This window comes from Odocoileus virginianus, chromosome 12 (genome assembly GCF_023699985.2).
Source record: "Odocoileus virginianus isolate 20LAN1187 ecotype Illinois chromosome 12, Ovbor_1.2, whole genome shotgun sequence".
Lineage (NCBI taxonomy): Eukaryota > Metazoa > Chordata > Mammalia > Artiodactyla > Cervidae > Odocoileus > Odocoileus virginianus.
The window spans coordinates 4759625-4785799 of NC_069685.1; the positions used below are offsets into that span (position 1 = coordinate 4759625).

At 45.6% G+C, this 26175-nt stretch overlaps 1 protein-coding gene across 3 annotated transcripts in view; it reads left to right on the forward strand.

The window, feature by feature from the left end:
• Positions 1–3993: 3993 nt before the first annotated feature.
• The window catches only part of TMEM154 (transmembrane protein 154), a 51188-nt gene continuing 29006 nt past the window's right edge, over positions 3994–26175 (forward strand). Inside the window, exon 1 of one of the 3 annotated variants that reach the window (XM_070474749.1) lies at positions 3994–4152. In XM_070474749.1, the coding sequence (XP_070330850.1) occupies positions 4065–4152 (88 nt within the window). In that variant the 5' untranslated portion in view covers positions 3994–4064. The remainder of the gene's footprint in view (positions 4153–26175) is intronic. The other 2 variants (XM_070474748.1, XM_070474750.1) reach the window with 2 other exon arrangements.

Below are 26175 nucleotides of genomic sequence, written 5' to 3' on the forward strand. Positions count from 1 at the left end.
AGCTCTCCGTAAACGTCCTCTGCTTGTTCTCTGGTCGGCCTTCTTGTATTTTCCACAGTGCATGAGTTTGTTAAGCACATGTATGGCGTGTGTCTGTGTGTTTGGAGACGGTGAAGCTGGGGGATGGAGGGGAAAATGGGGGTGGGGAGCCCTGCAGTTCCTGCAAGATTATCCCCTTCTGGGATGTTCCCTTGAAGTCCCTCCTCTTTTCTGGCTGGAGGGGTGGGGCAAGAGGGAGGGGAGGAGGAATTAGATGAGAGTCACCTGGTACTGCAGAGTTGATTGTGAAAGCCAGACTCTTGTGCAAAGTCATAAAGAGTGCCTCCAACCAGTAATGGGCTTCTCTTCCTGCCCTCCTGAGCATAACGAGGCACAGGGCATCTTCCAGGCACACTACGTCCTTATCTCTCCTCCCTCCCGGCCCCCCCCCACCCCAAAGCTGACGGCGGGAACACCGACCCCACCCCTGCCTGCAGGCCTAGCTCTGAGGCTCCCCGCTGCCTCCCGCCTGCCTGTGACTGGGACCCTGACTTCCTGCCAGGAGCGTGTCAGGATTTAATCTGAGGCCAGGTGGCCACTGCCAAAATGAATGGTTGGTAAAATTTGAACCAACAGAGGTAAATAGCCCTTTACCTTGCACGCAGTCACCCTGGGATTTAACTGCAGCGAAGAGATCACTGAGTTGCTGCAATTTTCTGATCAATGATGGTAATTTTCTCCCCCTTAAGATCAGCTTAATCACTCTGAGGGTCTTAGGGAGCGCAGGGGTCAAAAGAAAATTGCAGAGTGGCACAGGGCTTCTCTGCAGCTTATTTTGCACATCATCCTGAGTTATACAGTGCTGCCTGCTCAGAAGCAGGGGGGGACCCTTGGAGAAACTGTGAGACACTCACAGGCGGTGTGCGCGCTGCAGAATAGAGTCTGTGCTCTAGCTGCAGACAGACACCTGCCTCTGCAGACCTTCCTGCCAGACACATCTTAAAATCAAAGAAACCAAGGCTTACACCTTGCCAACCACATGCCTCAAGCCTGGGATCCAAGATGGTTTTAATAGAGTGTAAATGGCAAAGTGAAGAGGACTTTCAGGCCCTGGGCCTTTTCTCTGGCACATATGCAGTGCAGCGGGAAAAATGCCTGCTCGCACAGGAATAATTGCCCTCAGACTCAGTGCTAGAGGAGCTCAGAGCCAGCAGTCAAGACTTTGATTAATAGGTCCTTGCCTGTTGTTTTCAAGTCGATCATCCAGCTTTGAACACTTTTCTTCTGCTGTTTGTTCTAAATTGTTACCTAAAGCACAAAAGCATGTTTTATCAGGAATTGAATTAACTGCCGGTTAAAAATATGAAGATGCATGCTGTCAATCCATTAACACACTGATTTTTACATGAATCATCGACCTATTTGTGTGGATAAGAACTGAGATAAACAGTGACCATGGACAGGGAAGAGCAGCAATGCACTTAACAAGAGCAGCCACGTCCGGGCTGGGAAGCCAGTCACCGTGTGCACCCACACCGACCCAGCCACTGCGGACGGTGCGGACCGGACGCGGGTGACTCACGGTAAGCTGCAGGCCAAGGCTTGGAGATAAGGTGGGTGTCTGCCTGTCTCTCTTGGATCACAGCAAACATGATGATGAATTCCATTCTTTTTCTGTTGTTGTTCTATGAACTTTATTTCTCAAAAACAGCCTTAGGATATTTGTGGAATAAAATACCCGATATTTATGTGGAATTCCATTCTGCAGTGCTTAGACCCTAGGCCTAAACCAAAGAAAGGACTTCAGTAGAACACACAACACCTAGCCGACTATGATGGCTCTCAACACTGGCGTACACTGTCGTATCCTTCCTGCATTTTTTCATTCGGGTAGGCTTTCCACCCCCTTCTAATCCAACTCAGTCTATCTTGTTCTGTTAGGTAGTTAGAATAGGAGAAAGGAGTCCAAAATGGCGGTGGCTAAAAGACAAAGAAAGGGAAAAGCCCCTGAAAAGGGAATAAAGGAAAAACCCACCTCACACCTGAAGAGTGAGACCCCCGGTGAAAAACCACACCCCCTTGCTGGCTGGCCCTGCTTTGCGTAGGAGTGCTAGACAGAGCATGTAAAAAGAGGGAGCCAAAGGGGCTGAGGCCTCTCCTTTGGGGTCGGCTGACCCTCACGCCTCAAGGGTGTACTCTCTTTTGTTTGCCAAATAAAACTCAGCTGTAGCACTAGTCCACCATTTCAAATCTTTGCTGTGGCAAGACAGAACCAAGGAAATTACATCCCCAAGAGTTTGCTGTTGATGACATCTAAGAAAATTGTCATTCAAGTAGAGGAAAGGTAAAATCCAGATTTTTCCCCTCCTGAGAGCACATTCTACTTTGGAAATGGGCCCTTTAAAAGACTGTTTCTGTTTGACTATCAATCCGGCAATCAAGCTGTTTGGTATTCTCCCAAAGGAGTTCAAAATTGATGTCCATGCAAACAGCTGCACAGGGATGTTTCTAGCAGCCTTATGCCTAACTGCCAAAACTTGGAAGCAACCTCGATATCCTTCAGTAGTGTGTGTATGCGTGCTAAGTCGCTTCAGTCGTGCCTGACTGTGCGACCTGTGGGCTGTAACCTGCCAGCCTCCTCTGCCCACAGGGTTCTTCAGGCAAGAATACTGGAGTGGGCTGCCATGCCCCCTTCCAGGTCCTTTTAGCAGATAAATGGATGAATAAAGTGCAGTACATGCAGCCAATGGAATAGGATTCAGCACTGAAAGGAAATGAGTTATCAAGTTATGAACAGACATAGAGGAAGCTTAAATGCATATTACTAAATGAAAGAAGCCAATCTGAAAAGGCTATATACTTTGTGAGTCCCACTATCTGTCATTTTGGGAAAGGCAAAACTATGCCAACAATAAAAAGATCAGTAGTTATCAGGGGTTGGGAGGGATGAACGAGTGGAGCACAGAGGATTGTTAGGGCAGAGAAACTACCCAATATGATACTATAATGATAATACATGTCATTATTATATATCTGTCCAAACCAATAGAATATATGGCACTGAGAGGGAACCCTAAAGTGAACAATGGGGCTTGGTGTGGTTATGATGTGTCAATGTAAATTTATCAGTTGAAACAAATGTACCACTCTGCAGGGGTGTTGATAGTGGAGGAGGCGTTGCAGGTGTTGGGACTTGGGGTTTAGGGATAATCTCTGTCCTTTCCTCTTAACTTTGCTGTGGACTTAAAACTGCTCTAAAAAAATAGTCTTTGTAAAGAAAAAAACCAAACAGGAAAAGATAATTTCTCTCTGGAGAAGCAGAGCATGCCCTTTAGGCATGGGTAGAGCTTGGGTATAGTATGCCTTTTCCTTCTGATGAGCTATAGGGGTGGGGCATGCAGGACCCAGGACCCAGGGAGAAGGGTGTGCCTGACTCAAGAGAATGGTTGGCCTGTTCCTGGCTGGGCACAGTTCCTGTTGGCACAGGTGTCCCTGCTGTCTGGGGTCCCATGTGGTAGCCACTAGCCACCGAGTTACTTAAATTTACATTAATAAAAGTAAAAACTGACAATTCAGTTCTCACCAGCCCTATTTCGAGTGCTTAGCAACCTATGTAGCTAGTGGCTACTGTACTGGACCACACAGATTCAGAACATCCCCATCACCTCAGAAAGTTCTGCTGGAGAGCGCTGCTCTAGACTCGAGGCAGAACGGACGCTGGGACGCTGACCTGGGGATGGAGAAAAGTCGCGCACACCGAGAAGGCGTGTGGTCCACGCCCCCAGCCCCAGATCTTGAGTGACATCTGAGCGCCCGACTCTGCTCCCACGGGGGCGATGTCAAAAGTGGGGGCCCACGCGGGCCGGGGTGGGGAAAGGCCTTGAGAGGCGTGTTAACTGAATCAGTGCTTGAAGAGCAACTTCTCTTCTGCAATTCTTGCTGGTCTGACAGGCTCCTGCAGAATTACATCACTTCCTAAAAAACAGGCAAACACCTCTCCTTCAAGTTAGCACCGACCCAAACAAGCAGGAAACAGGAAATGTTCACGTTTCAGCGGGACTGAAACTGCGCGCAGCAGCATCACCATGCCGGGGCGCGCGCCCCCCGAGGCCCCGCGCGCCGCCCTTTTCCTCGCCGTGGTCCTCGCGTCCCTCCCCACCCGCCCGGCGCAGGGTAAGCACCCCTCGGCTTTCCACTCCCGGCGAGGGGGATGAGGAAGGCTTGTCTGCTACCCGAGGCTACAGAACTCTGCCGGGGAGCGTAACACTTAGAAAAACCTAAGTCTTCCTGTGAAAAAGTGGAGAAAAGTCTAGCCGTCTTTTTGTGGGGGGAAGGAGGGAGGAGGGACTTGGCTTCCTTCGCCGCCGGCTGATCCAGCTGCAATTCGCTCCTTGAATTTAAGCTTCCCGCAGTCTTTGTTTTCTAAGATGTAATTTACCGGTCCCAGTCATTTACCGGCTTTAATGGGCATATTAAGAAAATGATCAACTCTCTGGCAATTCCTGCAAAAGCCCGTTCCAATCAGCTGAAACAGAGAAATCATGACCTAACTTTTAGTAATGTGGGCTGAGAAGTCTGCTGCTTCCAAAAAGTCCTGGAAACACTGGGCTATGGAAATTTAGGACTGGAAAGTAGACTAAAGAAACACCATAAGTTAAAAAAAAAAAAAGGAAGCAGGAAATTGTCTGAGGAATCCCCAGGCATCCATTCCAACTTGTAAGGTCTTTCATCAGCTTTCCTTTGATCTTGTTACTTAGGGAGAGATTTTCTTTACGTTGATTGTGACTAATGAAGCTTTGTTTTTAAAAAGTTATGTGGTTGTAGTGAATCAAAGGTATCAGAAAAGACAAAGTATTAAATCTCATAAGGTTGAGCTAAGAGCAGCAATTGACAGTTGCTACAACCAGCACAGTCTCTCCCCATTACTTCTTACCCTCGTGTGGATTCGCTCTTGGGTAAATAAACTAGGAGCCAGTGGTTCCTGTCAGTGGACACCTCCTCCTGCTATTGTAGAACAGTATTGACCCCACAAGGGAGGTTCTCAAGCTGAGGTTCTTTAAATAGGATGTGCGGAGGGGCATCAGACACTACCTAACAGAGAAGTAACCTCCTGGAGATTAGTAGTCAGCATACAACCACCCTAGCCTACCAATCTCCCTCTCCCTGGGTGTTCTCCACGTGGTTTCTCCAGGGTCCCAGGTGGAGACTGGAAAGGCCGACCATTCCAACTGGAGAGATATTTGGTTGAAATTGAGGTTCATGTTCAACATGAGTTTGGGGGACACTGTGTTTTTAATGCACTGTTTTGGAGCAGATGTGCTGTGTGCTTAGTCGCTCAGTTGTGTCCAACTCTTTGGGACCCCACGGACTTAGCCCACCAGGCTCCTCTGTCCATGGGAATTCCCAGGCAAGAATACTGAAGTGGGTTGCCACGCCCTCCTCTGGGGAATCTTCCCAACCCAGGGATCAAACCCAGGTCTCCCGCATTGCAGGCGGATTCTTTACTGTCTGAGCCACACCCTTCCCCATTTGGAGCAGGAAGGGAGTTTAGAGATGATGCTCAAACTGTACTGCGTGGATAGCTGTGCTGGAGGTGCAGATGAAGGAACTGAGAGGAGAAAGGTGAGACCCACCGCCAGTCAGCTTTCCTGACTGGGACTCCAGGGTCCTTCCTCTCCGGCCAGGGAGGGAATCGACCATGCCCCCTGCTAAAGCCTCTGGACCACATTCCTTTCCCTGACCGGCATCCGTCAGCACCCGTGGCCGCAGGGCACAGCTATCCTTGCCCGCTTAACTCTCTGCTACCACACTTGCCTCAAACAGGCTCCTGAGAGTGATATTTACCTTAGCTGAGTAGTTTTCTTGAGCACCTGAAAATGATGGAATAAAGTGTCTGCAACTGAGGAGCTGCCGAAGGACGGGTGAAGAGACTCAGTGGAAGGTCTCCCCCGGGGTCTGCATGTGACCGGTGACCCTTCCCTTCTCAGAGGTGGCTCCTCACTCATGGCCACTGGCCACTCCCTGCGGCCTCCTTTCCGCAGTATCTCCTTCCGTCCCTCCTGCTCCCCCGCCGCAGCCCCTGTCACATGAAGCGGAGCGTGTGTTCCAGGCCTCTGTGGCTTTGGCTACGAGCGATGACAGGTTCCTTTTTTTTCCCTACAAGGGGGATGCCTGTGGAGCCTTAAAAGGCTCAGACTGAGCGTTGCCTCCTTACTGGTGTCTGTCTCCCTGCCCCTCCGTGGCAGCCTGCCTGTTCTGCCCCGATAGACCTAAACTTCTGCTCACCCAGCTAACCACTCAGAATCACATCCAGGCCTCTCTCCAGGCTGTGAGCACCTCCAGGGAAAAGAAGATTCCCTTTTGTTCATCTCTGATTTCCTCAAATCTTGTAAGGGGTCAGCATAAATTGGGAACTCGGTGGTTGTTGAGAAATACTGAAATCATCCTAGAGTGGGTGTGAGACTGATCGCTAAAACCCATGAGCTCCTGAAGGCAGGTGATGTTAGGATGTCAGAAGAAGCACAAGGTGAAAAGCTGCATTTGAGGGGAGCACGGGGATTGTCTGGGTCATCCCACACACTCACTGGGCTCTGTCTCCATTCTCATTGCCTGAAAATGCAAAAATGCCCACTTGCAAGCAGCTGGATAATCAAAGCTTATTACTTTGAGATTAGCCAAGGGAAAGGCTGTTCTTAATTAAGGACTGAATATGCATTGTAAAATTAAGTAAGATATACATCCTTTTGAGTGGCTTCCCTGTGGCTCAGCAGTAAAGACTCTGCCTGCCAGTGCAGGAGACCCAGGTTCAATTCCTGGGTCGGGAGGATCCCCTGGAGAAGGAAATGGCAACCCACGCCAGTACTCTTGCCTGGAGAATTCCATGGACAGAGGAGCCTGGTGGCTACAATCTATGGGGTTGCAGAGAATTGGGCACAACTTAGTGACTAAGCAACAACGTATCCTTTTGAGCTAATGGTGTCCAAGTGTCACCTGCACGCATGCTAAGTCACTTCAGTTTTGTCCAGGTGATCTTCCCGACCCAAGGATCAAACCTGCATCTCTTGGGTTTCCTGCACTGCAGACAGGTTCTTTACCACTAGCACCACCTGGGAAGCCAGGTGTCACAGTTGTATCTAAATATCTCCTTGAATTCTTCAAAAAATATCACGGAGGTGTTTGGTAGAAGAATGCAGTCTACCAAACAGCCTGATTCTCCTTCACAAGCATAATCCAGATTTATCTCAAATCAAATGGGCGACATTATCTAATACCTGCAGTTACCTGAGACCAGCATCATCACTGCTGAGTCAGCATCTTTTTACCTTTTGCTTTATATAGATACAGAGCCTGGTACAGAATGGATTACTATCTCAAGTGAAGTCATCCACTTAGAAGTCACCAGGGGAAATGAGAAAATAGCTTTTCTGGGACTTTGACCAAACAGATGAGAATAGTTACAGTATAGCTCTGGGCCTAGGGATTTCGGCCAGTGTAGGATGCTAAGAAAGTTCAGAATCAAGGCAACATTCTGCCTGTGGAAGGAAGGGCCACCTTGTTCCTTAGCCTGTGTCCTGCCAGTGTCAGCTTAACACTATCAGAAAGTTCAAAGCAACTTCCCAGATACCAAAAGCATGGGATTTATTAGCTGCTGAAAGCAGAATGGTCTGTAGAAAGAAAGAATGAGAGACATGAGGCAGGAATAAGGCAGCTATAAATGTTTTGATGGCCAGAGTTAAACATTGGGTTTGATGGAGAGGAATGGGAGGTTTTCTGGGCTGTTTCAGAAGAGTAAGGGTCATATAAAGATTGGATGAACGTTGAGAAGGAGAGAAGAAATAGAAGAAAATACTAGTTACGTTTTTTGCTTTCGTGCCATCCCTTCGTTCTTTCTGGAGTTGTTTCTCCACTTCTCTCCAGTAGCATATGGGGCACCTAGTGACCTGGGGAGTTCATCTTTCAGTGTCCTATCTTTTTGCCTTTTCATACTTTTTATGTATCACCAACTCGATGGACATGGGTTTGGGTGGACTCCGGGAGTTGGTGATGGACAGGGAGGCCTGGCGTGCGTGCTGCGGTTCATGGGGTCGCAAAGAGTCGGACATGACTGAGCAGCTGAACTGAACTAGTTGCATAAATGAAACTAAACTTTCTGAAACTGTTATTATTTCAATGACTGTGACCGCCATGTGCTATTTCCTGGGACAGTCCCAGTTTCAAGTACTAATAATGATGATGGCCAACATAGATAGCGCTCAGTAAGTATATGGCTGTTCTGAACACTGTACATATACCAGCTCATCTGATTCTTTTACCAGATGTTATATAGTGGGCACTATTATTGCTGTTTTTCAGAGGAGAACACGGAGGCACAGAGGGGTTGAGCGACTTGCCCGAGGCCACACAGCTAAGTAGTGCATCTAAATAAGCTTTAGCCTCGGGAGTCCATGGTCTAACAATACACCACATTGCCTCTGGGTTTTCAGGCTCTGCCAGGCTCTGAGCCTAAGTCTCAGGTTTGGAGCAGTCTGTCTCTGGTGCCTTCCTGACTGTGCCGGTGCATCAGCAACTGTTGGCTGGGCCCTCAGGCTCTCCCACTGGTGGCTGCGTGTGTTTGGTTGGACAGGAGACGGGCTCCCAGGAAAAGGGACAGAGGAGTTGGGTTGAACTTTGGCCTGTGGAGGGGAAGGGAGGGGCCGAAAGGTCCAGAGTGAGCAGCAGAGTTAGTACAGTTAAGACTAGAAGCAGGAAAACAGAATGCTGAAGTCACCGGGTAAGGCTGCAGGGTGTGGGAAGCAGGGAGTGGATGCACAGCCCTTGGCAGGCAGGCGGAGGCACCGTGGGAGAACCCTGCTGAGATCTGACCCCCCAGGAGTCAACCAGCCTCGGGGGCAAAAAGAGGAAAAGCAAGCAGAGAGAGATGTATGAAGGCTTAAAGTCCTTCTGTGTCTAAAGGCAGACCCAGGAGACCAGAGAGGGCAAGACCTTGGCTGGGCTGGGCTCAGTGCTGTAAGGCAGCAGTGCAGTCTGCGATCTGCCCACCTGGGTATGGTTTGCACCACCCTCCACTGTTGGCAAAGGTGGAGAAGCAGGACCCCTGCACCACCGGTGGGAGGGCAGATTAATGCCGTCATCCCTTGTCCCTGCTGCTGAAGCTTTTCATTTCAAGAAAATTCAAGAATATAGAATGTTCATAAATATATATGTGTGTGTATATATATATATATAGTCTTGATTTTATTTTTTCTTATTTTTTCTTTATTCCTTCTTCTATGTCTTTTAAACATATTATTGACTATTTGATCATTTTTATCTGAAGTTTATGTAGCTCTAATCTTGTTGTGTCTGTCAACTCCCATCATGATGGAAATCTTGGGGGCCCTGAGGGCAAAACCCAGCACCCAGAGCCAGGCCCACCGATTTAATAGAACTTCAAGTTTTCTGGTCCCGTCATCAAGCTCCTGTAAATACTTTCCCAGTACAGTAGTCCTGTCACCACAAAATAGGGTTTGGGAGAAACTCAGACAGGGGTGTGCATGGGGCTTGAGGAGAGTGGGGGCTTGGACCTCAGGCTTAAACCCCAGCCCTGGGGTGTGGAGGGAGCCGGCCCCAGGGGTCGACCTCCAAAAGCTGTGTGAGGTGCCAAAACCTCATTAAAGGGGCAAGCCGGTAACCAGAAGCCTGTGACCAAAGAGACTGCCGAGGAGCACGAAGCAGACAGAACCAAATTCACAGTCGGGCCATGGGTCAGGGGTCCACAGTGTCAGGATGATGGTGAGGTCAGACTAGGGGAAGCACTCCTGACTTTGACCTTTACCAGAATCATTGAAGCTGCTTTTCTTTTTTCCTTTATTTTTTCCAACCAAGACCTGGTGTTTCAGCTTTAACTTTTGACCCAGTGGGTGGACTGGAACCCCTGAAAGCACTACAGAGCCTCTGATATCCCTGTGGGGTTCTGGGAAGTCCCCGTAGGTAGGTAGGTATGGTCGTGAATTTATAATTCCTCTACCAGCTGTTGTTTTGCTTTCTCTATGTTTTCTGGGCCCTGGGGATTGCCTTCCTTTTTTGTGATTTCTTTATACATTCAAGAAGCTCCTTATATAGTCAGTCCCCTACGTACACACCTTCAAGTTGCGAGCTTTCAAAGGTGCAAACTTGTGTTCGGTCGTCGTCAGGCATGAGTGAAATTGCAGCTTGCTCTCCGTCTCCTGTTGCTGACAGCCCTTCAGCTCCATCTTCCATGTCCTCTCCCTTCAAGTCAGTAACTCATCTTGCCTGTCCACTTGATGCCAGCTCCTGGGTGCAGCTGTTGTACTGTACTGTGAGATTAAAACCATTTTCTTTATTTTATGTTTGTCTTTTATGTATTATTTGTGCAAGAAAATATTATAAACTTATTACAGTAAGTACTATATAGCTGTTCATGTTAGTTGGGTACCTCAGCTAACTTTGTTGGACTTAAGAACAAATAGGACTTATAAGTGTGCTCTCAGAACGCTCTTGTTCATATGTAGGGGACTTACTGTATTTCATTTGTATCTCTAGGTGTTGCATATTGGGGGAATTTTTCAGGTTACTTACTATGTGAGATTATTGGAAAAGGAAATTTTGCTATACAACCATTCCAGAGAACAGTTTGGGAACATTTAGCCAACTGAAGATGTTCATACCCTTACAGCTTCAACAATCCACTACTAAGCATATACCCCAGACCACTCACACATGCATAGCAAAGAAGTATGGCTAAGAATGTGGGGTGTAGCGTTGGTGGTAAAAATGGAAAAAATAGAAACAATCTCAATATCTATTAACAAAAGAAAAATATAAAGAACTTGATACAGAATGAGATATCACGGAGCAGATAAATTTAATGAACTATAGCCAAATGTATAAAGATAAATCAGTTTCAAATGTACTGTGGACTAAAAAAAAAAATAGTTGCAGATTATTATGCACAGAATAATTATATTTATTTAAAGTTTTAGAAACACTCCAAATTCTGCTTCTATGGCTTAGGGACACAGGCATATTTGAAAAGTGTGGGATTGGTACGTGCTGACTTGAGGAGAGCAGTTAATTTGAATGAGATCAGGGAAAGGAGGGCTTCAACTGTATCTACAATGTTGTGTTTCTTTCAGACAAAACATGGTGGTCCGGGGTCAGCAAACCAGGCCTCAAGGCCCCAGTTCAGCCATCTTCCTGGTTTTTTCCCAACCCTCGAGCTAAGGCTGGTTTTCATATTTTTAATGGTTATATAAAAACAGATAATAGCCTCTGTTTGGCCTCTTGACCCACCAGGTCTAAAATCTTTACTCTCTGGCCCACTAAGAAAAAGTTTGCCAACCCCTGTTCTAGTCATTATGGGGAAACAGAAGAGAATTGAGGTGGGTCCCCTGTTATTTGTTATATTCATTTCTACTCTCTTCAGTAGGTTAATGTTCATAAGGAAAAGTGAGTTCTTTTCCAGTTCTCCTGGGTCCCTGCTGGCTGTCCGCCCTCTTTCCTTTCCATGGCTTCCAATCCCTTTGAAAGACAGCCAGCACATCTTCATTTTCTCCCTCTTCATTCATCTTTCAGCCCCCTGTGATCTGGCTGCCATGTCAAGCACAACACTCAGATTGCTCTACCCGAGACAGCAGTGCCTCCTGATAGCTGAACCCAAAGGGCCCATTTCTGTCTTTATCTTCTGTTTCTCTCTGTAGCCCTTAACGTAATTAATCAGTTATTGAAACCCTCCTCTTCCTTGGGTCTTATGAGGTCATTTTCTTCTTGGTCTCCTCTGAGTCTGGTTGTTCCTTTCAGGTTTGGGGTTGTGATCTTTCTCTTCCACCTGTTCCTTTCATGGTTTTCTTTTCTCGTCTCACTCCTTCCATCATTTCAGGGCCATGTCTTCCAATTGTGTGGCTTCCGTCTCAGTCCTTTGCTTATGATTTGCCCCGTATCACTTCTAGTCAGGTCTGAAGGCCCAGCCCTGGTCCTGCACTGTCATCATCTGTCCTCCCTGGGAATGTCCCAGGGGCCTTGGGCTCAGCCTGGCCAAAGCAGAACTCTTTCTCTGCTCCCTGCTGGTTTAGGCCCTTCTTAGCTCTCACCTAGGGTGCTTCATCAACTTCTTAGCTAGTCTTCGTGGCTTTGTCTCCTCTCCAACTCCACTTCATATAACCGCCAGAGTGATGGTTCTCTAACAAAAATGTGATGATTTTTCTCTTGTACTGAGCCCTTCAGTGGTTTTTCACTTCCTTTGGATAGACTCCAGTCTCCCGGGCATCATCACAAGGCCCTTTGTAAGCTGTGCTGAGCTCCTTTCCTGCTCGACCCTTCCCACCACACATCCTGTGATACATGTACTTGAATGTGCCAAGCTCTGTTGGGCCCGGAGTCTTTCCTTAGCTGTGCTTCAGCTGCGATGCCTTTGCTGCCGTCATTGCTAGACGAATCCTGAGGTTCAATTCAGTGATCACTTCCTCTGTGAAGATCTTCTGAATCCCCCACCCCTGATGCAATGAGTGTCTTCCCCTCCCGAGTCCCCATGACGCTCTGTACCCAAACCTGTTACAACTTTGATGAAACTGTCATGTGAGTATTAATTTGGATGCCATTGTCCCTTCTTCCCCACCACTTCCCAGGAAAGTGGTCTTATTTGCCTTTATGTCCCAGATAGGGCCTGGTACGTAACAGGGACACTGCTGACAGACTAAAGAAATGAATGGCCTGAAATTTATTCTATCACCCAAGACATACTCGTGTTTCTGACAAGGTTATAATCATTTCAGTAATACAACGTGGTGAAAGCTGGAGGAATGTGATTTTTTTGTTAATCCAGTTTTATTTTATTCTAAAATGTTAACTCTCTCAAATCACTTGGTCCGGGAGTAGTTTAGTTCTGGCTCCTCAAACCAAACAGGCCACAACTATTCCTCCTCCTCCTGTGGAGAAAGCTACGTGGCTGCATCAGTGAGTAGTTCCGAGAACACCTTCTGCCCACCTCCCTCTCAGAATATGGAGGGAAGTTCAGGAGATAAGCATTGAGTGGCCTGACAATTTGCAGAAAATCCAAGTAGTTACAGAAGTACTTTTGGAAAGAAAAATGGAGAATATAAGTTTCATACACTTGAAATTTCAAGCCAGTAAGAGCTGATTTGAAAACTTGAAAAAAAAAATTATGTAACGTAAAAAGGAGGGAAGAGTCTGCCTCAGGTGCTGAGGACAGCACAGAAGGACTTCCTGAGAAGCTAAAGAGGTGGTTGGAAAGGAGAGCTATCCATCAGAGCAGAGTCTGATGCGTGGTAGTATTTTTTTTTCATAAAACAAAAGCAATTAATCTAGTTTGTTTTTGAAATCTGAATTTTTTCTACATTTCTTTATCTTATATGAATTAAAACCATCTTAATTATTTCCCATTTCCCCATTCCATTGTGGTTTTCAGAAACAGGATCCCAGTAATTAGTAGGGTTTGCTGACTTTTTTTCCCCCTGACATCACTGTTGATTAATTTAAAATCTGTTTATTTTTTTCTAAAAATTATGCTTATTTGTCTATGATTAAGATGACGAGCCTAGTGGTAAAAAAAAAAATCCACCTGCAATGCAGGAGACCTGGATTCAATCCCTGGGTTGGCAGGATCCCCTGGAGAAGGGAATGGCAACCCACTCCAGGATTCTTGCCTGGAGAATCCCATGGACAGAGGAGCCTGGCAGGCTACAGTCCAGGTGGTTGCACAGAGTCAGACACGACTGAGGCAACTTAACAAGCACACAAGGTGGCCAGAAGGCTTCCCAGGTGGCAGTAGTGGTGAAGAACCTGTTGCCAACGCAGGAGACAAAAGAGACTCAGGTTTGACCCCTGGATGGGGAGGATCCCCTGGAGGAGGGCATGGCAACCCTCTCCAGTATTCTTGCCTGGAGAATCCCATGGACAGAGGGGACTGGCAGGGCTACAGTCCATGGAGTCACATAGAATTGAACATGACTGAGACGACTTAGCTTGCATGCATGCAAGATGGCCAGATTTAGCAAATAATATAAAATACTCAGATAGATATAAATTTTAAATAAACAAAAAATTTTTAGTATAACTAACTATACCCCATGTAATTTATTGTAACTATACATATAAATATTACATGGAACATATTTATAAAACATTATTTGAAAAAAAAAACATTATTTGTTGTTTACCTCATATTAAAATTTAACAGATGTCCCATATTTTATCTAGTAACTCTATTTATGATTAGATGATCTTTTGCCAAGCAAAGGCTGCTCCTCTTTTGGTACATCACTAAACCCAGAGACATATTGACTATGTAGCCAGTTAACAAATATTAGAAGAATATTTAAACTGAGTCCTAGATCAGTCATTCAAATAACAAGAAATTATCACTAAAAAAAAAATTAAACAAAAAAACCTTGGTGATGAGGTAGAAGAAATCAGGAACACAAGGGTGGATCAACTTTAGAGAATATTTTGAGGTAATTTGTCTCATTAAAAACAAAGTGAGAAAAAAGCCATAGGGGTATATTAATAAATTCAGAAAAGAGGTGGACAGAAGAGAGTGAGGCTAGCACGTCAGAATTTCAACCAGCAGTATAAAAATTCTGGGGAGGGGGGGCTTCTCTTGTGGCTCAGTGTAAAGAACCCATTTGCCATTGCGGGAGACGCAGGTTTGATCCGTGGTCTGGGAAGATCCCACGTACCACAGGGCTACTAAGCACGTGTGCCGCAGCTATTGAACCTCTGCTCCAGAGCCCAGGGGTCGCAGCTTCTGATGCCTGCCTGCCCTGGAGTCCATGCTCCAAAACAAGAGACGCCACTGCAATGGAAAGCTGCAGCGCTGCAAGAAACAGTAGCCCCTGCTCTCTGCAACCAGAGAAAAGCCCGTGCAACAAAGCCCCCGCGCAGCCAAAAATAAATAAATAAAAGTCTAAGAAAAGAGAGGTAGAGTTGTAACAAAAATAGTAATGATGACTAACCTGCATACTTTCCCATCACTTAAGAATCTTTTTAAAAAGTTTTAAAATGCTTTTCACACTAGTGTACATAAAATAGATCATAAGGACCTACTGTGGAGCACAGGGAAGTCTGCTCAGTGCTCAGTAATAACCTGTATGGGAAGGAAATCTGAAAAAGAGTAAGTGTATGTAGACAGATAACTGACCCACTCTGCCGTGCACCTGAAACTAACACGACATTGAAATCAAGCAGACTCCAATAGAAAATATTTTTAAAAGTACTTATGTATCTATCATTCCACTGAAGATAGGAAGGAATTTTAAATGTTAGAAGCATATTCTGTGTCATATAAATATATACATTTCTTTAAACTGCCAGGTACTGACAGGCCAGGATAGGATTCCAGTGTATGAAAGGTACTCAGGTGGTCGCAAATGCAGCTTCCTGGGTGAGCCACTTCAAGCCAGAGACAGCCTTCAAGTCTGGGCACGTCTGCTTAGATACAAGTAAGCTTTCTTTAAAAAAAGACACCAAGTGAAAAGTTTAAATGGAAAAGACATCTGAGCATTGTGGGCCCTGTGGTGGGGCATGTTTTCTGTTTTTTCTCTTTTTGCATTTTGTGGCTCAGACGGTAAAGAGTCTGCCTGCAATGCAGGAGACCTGGGCTCGATCCCTGGGTGGGGCAGATCCCCTGGAGAAGGAAATGGCAACCCACTCCAGTACTCTTGTCCTGAAAATTCCATAGGTGAAGGAGCCTGGTAGGCTCCAGTCCATAGGATGGCAAAGAGTCAGACACGACTGAGCGACTTCACTGGTTCACGTAGTTGATTTACAGTGTTGTGTTGGTTTCAGGGGTACAGCTAAGCGATTCAGTTATGCACATACTCATTCTTTGCCAGATGCTTTTCTCATATAGTTCATCACAGAATATCAAATAGAGTGCCCTGTGCCATACAGTAGGGCCTTGTTGATTATCTCTCTTATGTACAGTAGTGTGCAGATGTTTATGCCAAGCTCCTGATTTATCCCTCACCCACCCTCACTTTCCCCTTTGGTAACCATGTTTGTCCTCTTCTGTTTCATAAAAAAAAAAAGTTCATTTGTGATACAAAATTAGATTCCACATATGAGCATGCATGTTGTATATGTAGCTGTATGATAGGATGTTGTAACCTGAGCAGATTGCAGATTGTAACCTGTAGATTGCAGTTGCAGGGCTGCTTCTCAAAGCAACGGGGTAAAACGCAGCCCAGCTTCACAGGTGCTTTCCCACAGCAGACTGTCGTGTGAAGGCCTTCATCAGATGACCTCCTCAGAATAAGCAAAAGAGGCGTTGATTTCTTCGACATGAGGCGCTGTAACCTGTGGTCATCTGATGGCTGGAAAGGGTACCGACACTGCTTTACCCAAACTTCGGTGCTTACAATCTGCCACTAACCTTCGCTGATTTTGCACTGAGTCTGTTCAACCAACTATTTATTCTTCTTCAAGTATAATGTCAGAAAAAACATCCTGAGTGAATATTTTCACTTATTAAAAGTTGTCCAGTATGTAGTGAACAGAGCTTCCGGAGGAATTAATAGTCCCTCCACCCCCTAGTCCTGCTCCCCAGAGAGGGTTCAGTCGCTCGGACTTTGTGTGGGAAACCCTGACATGCCTGATTCCAAAACCAAAACCAGCCCAAGAAAACCCAAAAAGCTAGAAACACGAAATCTCATTATTAGAGATTCTTGTCTTTTCACTCAGTTCCTCTCATTTCCCAGTGTTTTCTTTAAGATTCAGATACGTTTCTGAGAAAACCGCTGTAGATCCCTTTTCTCTCTGACTAAGAACACGCTATGTGTATTCCTGGAAGGGGGTTGATTGAAGAAGAAGATACCAGATTCTTGATAAAAAGGCGTGATGCCTGTCTAGCACTTTGCCTCCGGCTCATCTGGCCTTTCTCCTAAACACCTGTGCAGTGAACGGCATCCACCCAGCAGACGGGGCCCCCTGTGCTGTGGAGAGATGTGGGCAGAACGGTGGGCAGACGGAAAATGAACAGGTAGAGAAATCACTTCAGATAATCAGCAGTTCACAGTACTATTTCAAAACCAAGCGAACTAGAGAAGGGACTGTGATCCCAGGGGGATGGTGTCCCAGGGCAGCCTCTGGTCCATGCCGGAGCCCCGACTTCAAGGACGTGGTCCATCCGCTTGGCATCGGTAACCCCTGCATCAGCACAGCCATCCTCCCCCGCAGCCTGGCTGGGGCCTGGGGTGTCTGGGAATGTTGTTTGTTCCTGTTTTATTCCCATTTTGCCCCTGACCACATCACAGTCAGATGTGACAGATGCTGAACAACTGATTAGAAGAAGAAGATACCAGAGCTGAAGAGACAGACTGTTTGACAAGTACACACACAGGTGTTTTTATTGTTAAGGTATAGTCAGTTTACGTTTATATTAGTTTCAGGGGTACAGCTTAATGGTTCGGTATTTTTATAGATTATACTCCAAGTAATTACAAGATAATGGGCTTCCCTGATAGCTCAGTTGGGAAAGAATCCACCTGCAATGCAGGAGACCCCAGTTGGATTCCTGGGTCAGGAAGATCCTCTGGAGAAGGGATAGGCTACCCAATCCAGGATTTTTCTCCTTCCCTGTGGCTCAGCTGGTAAAGAATCTGCCTGCTGCTGGAAACCTGGGTTTGATCCCTGGTTTGGGAAGATCCCCTGGAGAGGGGAAAGGCTACCCACTCCAGTATTCTGGCCTGGGGAATTCCATGGACTCTATAGTCCATGGGGTCACAAGGAGTCGGACATGACTGAGCCACTTTCCCTTTCTTCATTTTCAGTGGCTATAATTCCCTGTGTTGTACAATATATCTCTACTGCTTATCTGGTTTATACAAGTAGTCTGCCTCTCTTAACCCCATATCTCTAATTTGTCCCTCCCCACTACAGTCTCTTCACTTGTAACCAGTAGTTTGTCTTCTGTATCTGTAAATCTGTTTTTGTTTAGATCCCGCATATAAGCGAGGTCATACAGTACTCTGACTTGTTTCACTAAGCATCATATTCTCTTGGTCCATCCATGTTGCCACAAAAGGCAGAATTTCATTCTTTTATGGCTGAGTAGTACTGCACTGTATATATGGACCACATCTTCTTCACCTGTTCATCTGTTGATGGACACTTGGATTGCTTCCATATCTTGGCTGTTGTAAATAGTGCCGCTGTGAAGATTGGGATACGTGTATCTTTTTTTTTTCTTTTTTTTTTTTTTTCGTGTATCTTTTTAAATTAGTATTTTCTGAATATATACCCGGGAGTAGGATTGCTGGATTACATGGTAGTTCTATTTTTAGTTTTTTGAGAAAATTTCATACTTTTTCCCACAATGGCTGCATCAATGTACGTTCCCACCAACAGTATAGGAGGGTTCCCTTTTCTCCACACCCTCGTCAACATTTGTTATTTGCAGACTTTTTGATGATGGCTATACTGATGGGTGTGAGATAGTATCTTATTGTGGTTTTGATTAGCATTTACCTAAAAATTTGTGATATTGGGCATCCTTTCTTGTGCCTGTTAGTCATTGTATGTCTTCTTTGGAAAAATATCTTCAGGTCCACTGCCCATTTTCTGATTGGGTTATTTGTTTTTTTGATATTGAGTTGTGTGAGCTGTTTATATATTTTGGATATTAATCTCTTGTCAGTCATATCATTTGCAAATATTTTTGCACATTCTGCAGATTGTCTTTTTGTTTTGTAGGTAGTTTCCTTTGCTGTGCAAAAACTTTTCAGTAATTAGGTCCTATTTGTTTATTTTTATTTCTTTTGCCTTGGGAGACAGATCTAAAAATATGTTGTGGTGTATTCTGAAATCTGGGAGGGTTTGCTTCCAACTTTGTTCTTGTTCTTCAGGATTTCTTTCATGATTCTGGGTCTTTTATGGTTCCATAGGAATTGTAGGCTTAGTTCTAGTTCTGTGAAAAATGTCATGGGTATTTTGATAGGAATTGCATTAAACCTGTAGATTATTTTGGGTAGTATGGCCATTTTAATAGTATTAATTCTTCCAAGCCAAAAGTATGGGATATCTTTCCATTTCTTTGTATCATCTTCAATTTCTTTCATTGGTGTTTTATAGTTTTCAGTGTATAGGTCTTTAACCTCCTTGGTTAAGTTTATTCCCAGGTATTTCATTCTTTCTGATGCAATTTTAAACAGGATTTTAAAAAACTTTCTCTTTCTAATAGTTCATTATTAGTGTATAGAAATACAACAGTTTTCTGTATATTCATCTTGTATCCTGAAACTTTGCTGAATTAATTTATTAGTTCTAATAGTTTGGAGCTGGAGACTTGAGGGTTTTTTATATAAAGTTTCATGTGATCTGCAAGTAGTGACAGTTTTATTCTTTCCTTCCAATTTCAATGCCAGAATATAGCTTATTAATTTTGCTTCCAAAGACGTCTTTCTCTGTAGGGTTCTCCAGTCATCTTTGAAGTGAATAAAGACTGTCTTCATGAATAACAGCAAATTAAAGTTAATTGAATTATGACTTAACTCAGTAATTTTCAACCCAGCATAAATACTTAATGGACTCATCTAGAGAGCTTTAATAACATACCGTTGCCAAGGCCACAACGTCAGATGTCCTCAGGAACTGATTTTGAGTGGACCTTAAACAGCACCAGGTGCTGTCAGCGCGCAGTGAGCACCATGAGCAACCATGGGTGTGACTGATAGTTTAATGCAACCCCGTGAGGTTGTCTGGGCCACTCAAACCCATGGTTCTCAAGGTATGGCCCCAGACCAGCAGCATGAGCGTTTTATCAGAGGGGAGGGCTCCTGGTCCCATCCCAGACCTGCTAAATCAGAAGCTCTGGGGACAATGTCTAGCCGTGTGTGTGTGAGCCCTCCTGGTGATTCTGGTACACACTAACGTAGGTGGACTGCTGGGTGGGTCCAGCAGTTACTTTTGCTTGAAGTGAGGTTTTAAGCTCTGGCATGATCTCTCTTGTTAATGCCTCTTATTCACAAAATAAGGCATGATTGTCACAGCTCTCTCTAGTATATCCAGGCCAGAGGCTCTCAGAGGGTCAAGGCTTCAGTGATGCTTTTTAAATGATCATGTTCTTATGACACAGTGGGCAGCTGCTGGGAGCTGGGAATCCACTCCCTACCCTGATTCTCCTCCAGTTCACCAAGAAGGAACAGAGAAAGAGGGGTAGACTGGGGAAGGTCAGGAGTGGACAGGGTTTGGAGCCCTGGTCCTCAACCTTGGCTGCACACTGGAGTCTGCAAAACATACTGAGACCTGGGTTCAGACCGAACACCACAGGTGTTCGGATGTACTGACTTGGGCTGGGCAGAAAGGTCCCAGGTAACTCCGATATTCAGCCGAGGCTGAGAAGCTGGAGGACGGCCCAGTTTGGTTTGATCCTTCCTTCCTACGAATCTGGCTCTTTTCCATAGACACAGATACAGGGTTAATGGAAAGTGGGCAGGCTTCTTGGGTTGCGTTTCTTGAGCATCCCGAAATCCTAAATCAAGTTTCTCCACCGAACGGCCCAGTTTGGTTTGATCCTTCCTTCCTACAAATCTGGCTCTTTTCCATAGACAGAGATACAGGGTTAATGGAAAGTGGGCAGGCTTCTTGGGTTGTGTTTCTTGAGCATCCCGAAATCCTAAATCAACTTTCTCCACTGAGCAGGATGGCATTTGAACATCTGACACCTGCTCTGCGTGTGTGTGTGTGTTTTGTTTCACTGCCTGAATTATAAGACGGTTTCAACCATCTGCGTGTTGGAATCAACATAACTGAAAGAACGGGGCGTCTGACTGAGGTCCAATATGCTTCCTGACATTCTGAGTTTAATAATATTCTCTGACCAGTGTTATATTTTACATTGTAATATGAGTGTGGCAACCTTTCAGTTGCTATTTAACACTTTTGTTTAAACTTTAAAACTAGAGCTTGATTGTGCATTTGTTCTACTTTCAAAAAGAGAAGTTAGTGAGTTTGCTTCACCAGGAAGCAGAGTCACTTCCACTTGGGGACGAGGTGTGGGGCGGTAACAACGGGGCGAGGTGCCTGCTTGGTTGCCGAGCTGCCAGGCTTACCTCGCTTTGCCCACGTAGGAGGATCCCTCCCAGGGTCCTCGCCAGATGTCTGAGACACACATCCTAGCTGTGTTTGTTTGGATATTGTCAACAGTCTTTTGTTACTCTGTGCACTGTCTGGTTATCTGGTCATTTTAGGATTAAAAGTAAAATGAATATTGCAGCTTAATTTCATTACTCGAATGGCCATTCCCATCATCTCCTTTTAATGCTGCATTTTGTGAGCAGAGAGAGAGATGGTGAAAAGGTCGCTCTGGGGAGACTTTCATGGGGCTACAGGAGAGAACACGACTGAGGTCCCTGTGAGAGCAGAGTCCTAGCAGACCCGCCCTGAGTGCCCCCCCCCCACCCCCCAGCGCTGGCCACGTTCAAGGTCACGCCCGCAGCCCTGCCCACAGCGCTTCTGGTTTCAACAGCAGGTCCAGTTCTTTCTTCCGCTTTCTCCTCTTCTGCACTTTGCCGGCGGCTGCCTCTCTCCCTTCTCAGGCTTGAACCTCTCTCTTTTTTTCTGCAGCTTCTTCAGTTTTACACTCTGCCCCCACCCCCAGGCCACACCCCCCTTCTCTGAAATATGTCCTCTTGTAGATAGAAAGACAGCAATGAAATAAAGAAGTTATACCGGACAGATGAGTCTCCTGGGGAACAGAGAACAGATCAGTCTAGAATGGGAACACTGACTGGGCGGAGAATGACTAGCGAACTCCCAGGGCCGGTGTGAGGGAGGCCCCTTGCGGGACACACAGCATCTTCACGGCTGGGAGGCCTCTACTCTTCACGTGATCACTGTGGGCTGGGCCGGGCTGGTGGCCCCCTTTGGGGCCTTTTAGGAAAGGTAGAGTTGGAGGAGAAAGAGGCTCTTTCCACGCCCCACGATCAAGAAGACATCCATCCAGTCGACGCTCAGCACAGGAACCGGCCCTGTACGTCATGCAGGTGACTCGCTGCGGACTCACTTCCTGAAAGAGTGTGGGTTCGTCCACAGTGGCGGTGGACCTCCGAGTTTCTACAATGTCGCGCTTTTACCCAAGAAGCACAGGATGGTGGGATGGCTCCCACAGGAACTCACCACTGACAGTTATGGGCCTGACCTAGTGTTTCCTAGAAAAGGCAAGGTGTCTGGGCCACACAGTGACCCACTGGGTTAGGAGTTGCTCACAGGAGGAACCGCTGTCATGCTCTGGAGAAATTCCCGACCTGCCCTCCTTGGCTCCACTCCCGCCCTGCTCTTGTGACCTCTGGATCCTCTCTGGTTTCCACCTCTGATTTTCATGACTCCACCTCTGTCCCCCGTGTGACCTACTCCTGGCCTGGGGCTTGATAACTTGGCCCACCCCAGGTTTTCAGCTCCCCTTTTGAGGATATTTGATGCTCTTGGCACAAACTCTTGGGCTGATCCCCAATGTTTTCAACTTTTCCATCACAGATGCCCTGGGTACCAGCCCTTCCCCAACGTAGTTTCTGCCAGTCCTCATTGTGTGGGCACTGGGCTGGTGTTGTTGTGGAATAGATGTGAAGGCAGACCCCCAAGAGTGGTTTGGCGTTGCATGCTCACCCTCTCCCCTCTCTGGAGATAACGCTGCACAAGAGCAAGCTGACAGGTGTGCTGGCGTGACTGTGGCCACGGGAAACACAAACGTCCAAACACAAAGAAAGGACCTAAGTCCCCGTCAATGGGAATAGATTGTGATACATCCAAATAATGGGAGGAAGAGGCAACTCTCCATATACAGAGACAGAATAATCCTCAAAACTAATTTTAAATGAAAAAAAGACAAGGGGCAGCACACTATATAAATTTTGCTACCATTTGTGTTAAAAAAGGAAATGAAATGATACGTATACTAGTATATGCAGAGAGTTTTCTGGAAGGTGGCAGGAAAGAGTGGTTACCTCTGGGGACAGCTGAGTGGCTGAGGAAGGGGTGTAGTGAAGAATCCTCTCTGAACTTAGTGCTGTGTTTGTAGTGCCTGTCAAAAAGTCAAATGAAAGATAAGATAAATGCTTCAGAATCAACACAGAGATGCAGAAATAGATGGGACCCTGGGGGAGATAGAGACTAGATTAGAACATTTAGCCAATCCTTAGTTGTACAGATTAGAACATTTAGCCATTATGGGGACTTGTCCAAATTCCCATAATCGCTAAGTGGCTAGAACCCCCACTCTTATTGGCACCCACACTCAGGGAGGGCAGCTTCAAAACCCTGTGTATCACGTGCACCCCTGTGTTCATGCTAGCACTGTTCACAATAACCAAGACAAGGAAACAGCCTCAGTGCCTGTCACTAATGAATGGATAAAGAAGACATGGAATATTCAGTTCAGTTCAGTCACTCAGTCATGTCCGACTCTTTGCGACCCCATGAATTGCAGCTCGCCAGGCCTTCCTGTCCATCACAAACTCCCGGAGTTTACTCAAACTCATGCCCATCGAGTCGGTGATGCCATCCAGCCATCTCATCCTCTGTCGTCCCCTTCTCCTCCTGCCCCCAATCCCTCCCAGCATCAGGGTCTTTTCCAATGAGTCAACTCTTCGCATGAGGTGGCCAAAGTATTGGAATTTCCACTTCAGCATCAGTCCTTCCAATGAACACCCAGGACTTAGCTCCTTCAGGATGGACTGGTTGGATCTCCTTGCAGTCCAAGGGACTCTCAAGAGTCTTCTCCAACACCACAGTTCAAAAGCATCAATTTTTTGGCGCTCAGCTTTCTTCACAGTCCAACTCTCACATCCATACATGACCACTGGAAAAACCATAGCCTTGACCAGACGGACTTTGGTTGGCAAAGTAATGTCTCTGCTTTTTAATATGCTCTCTAGGTTGGTCATAACTTTCCTTCCAAGGAGTAAGCGTCTTTTAATTTCATGGCTGCAATCACCATCTGCAGTGATTTTGGAGCCCCAAAAAATAAAGTCTGACACTGTTTCCACTGTCTCCCCATCCATTTCCCATGAGGTGATGGGACCAGATGCCATGATCTTAGTTTTCTGAATGTTGAGCTTTAAGCCAACTTTTTCACTCTCCTCTTTCACTTTCATCAAGAGGCTTTTTAGTTCCTCTTCACTCTCTGCCATAAGGGTGGTATCATCTGCATATCTGAGGTTATTGATATTTCTCCCAGCAATCTTAATTCCAGCTTGTGCTTCTTCCAGCCCAGCGTTTCTCATGATGTACTCTGCATGTAAGTTAAATAAGCAGGGTGACAATATACAACCTTGATGTACTCCTTTTCCTATTTGGAACCAGTCTGTTGTTCCATGTCCAGTTCTAACTGTTGCTTCCTGACCTGCATACAGGTTTCTCAAGAGGCAGGTCAGGTGGTCTGGTATTCCCATCTCCTTCAGAATTTTCCACAGTTTATTGTGATCCACACAGTCAAAGGCTTTATTAGTCAGTCATAAAAAAGAATGAAATGCCATTTTAAGCAGCATAGGTGAATCTATGATGAAGATTATTTATTGCATTAAGTGAAATAAATCAGAAAGAGGAAGACATATATCTTATATCACTTACACATGGAATCTAAAATATGACACAGATGGACTTATGTTCAAAGAGAAACAGACTCACAGCCATAGAGAACAGATTTATGGTTGCCAAGGGGAGAAGGGGAGGGGAGGGAAGTATTGGGAGTTTGGGATTAACAGATGCAAACCATTATACATAGAAAGGATAAACAATAAATACTATACTGAATATCCAATTATAAACCATAATGGAAAAGAATATTTGTGTGTATAATTGAGTCACTCTGCTGTACAGCAGATATTAACACAACATTGTAAATCAACTGTTCAGTTCAGTTCAGTCACTTAGTCGTGTCTGATGCTTTGTAACCCCATGGACTGCAGCATACCAGGCCTCCCTGTCCATCACCAGCTCCTGGAGTTTACTCAAACTCATGTCCATTGAGTCGGTGATGCTATTCAACCATCTCATCCTCTATCGTCCCCTTCTCCTCCTGCTTTCAATCTTGCCCAGCATCAGGGTCTTTTCAAATGAGTCAGTTCTTCACATCAGGTGGCCAAGTATTAGAGTTTCAGCTTCAGCATCAGTCCTTTCAATGAATATTCAGGACTGATTTCCTTTAGGATGGACTGGTTGGATCTCCCTGCAGTCCAAGGGACTCTCAAGAGTCTTCTCCAACACCACAGTTCAAAAGCACCAATTCTTCGGCGCTCAGCTTTCTTTATAGTCCAACTCTCACATCCATACTTGACCGCTGGAAAAACCATAGCTTTGACTAGACAGACCTTTGTTGGCAAAGTAATGTCTCTGCTTTTTAATATGCTGTCTAGGTCGGTCATAAGTTTTCTTCCAAGGAGCAAGTGTCTTTTATTTTCATGGCTGCAGTGACCATCTGCAGTGTTTTTGGAGCCCCTCCCCCACCCCCACCGCCAAAAAAACCCCAGTCTGTCACTGTTTTCACTGTTTCCCCATCTATTTGGCATGAAGTGATGGGACTGGATGCCATGATCTTCATTTTCTGAATGTTGAGTTTTAAGTCAACTTTTTCACTCTCCTTTTTCACTTTCATCAAGAGGCTCTTTAGTTCTTTGCTTTCTGCCATAAGGGTGGTATCATCTGTGTATCTGATGTTATTGATATTTCTCCTGGCAATCTTGATTCCAGCTTGTGCTTCATCCAGCCCACTGTTTCTCATGATGTACTCTGCATATAAGTTAAGTAAGCACAGTGACAGTATATGGCCTTGATGTACTCTTTCCCCGATTTAGAACTGATCTGTTGTTCCATGTCCAGTTCTAACTGCTGCTTCTTGACCTGCATACAGATTTCTCAGGAGGCAGGTCAGATGATCTGATATTCCCATCTCTTGAAGAATTTTCCAGTTTGTTGTGATCCACACAGTCAAAGGCTTTGGCATAGTTAATAAAGCAGAAGTATATGTTTTTCTGGAACTCTTGCTTTTTCAATGATCCAATGGCAATTTGATCTCTGGCTTCTCTGCCTTTTCTAAATCCAGCTTGAACACAGTTCACATAGTGATGAAGCCTGGCTTGGGGAATTTTGAGCACTACTTTGCTAGCATGTGAAATGAGTGCAATTGTGTGGTAGTTTGAGCATTCTTTGGCATTGCCTTTCTTTGGGATTGGAATGAAAACTGACCTTTTC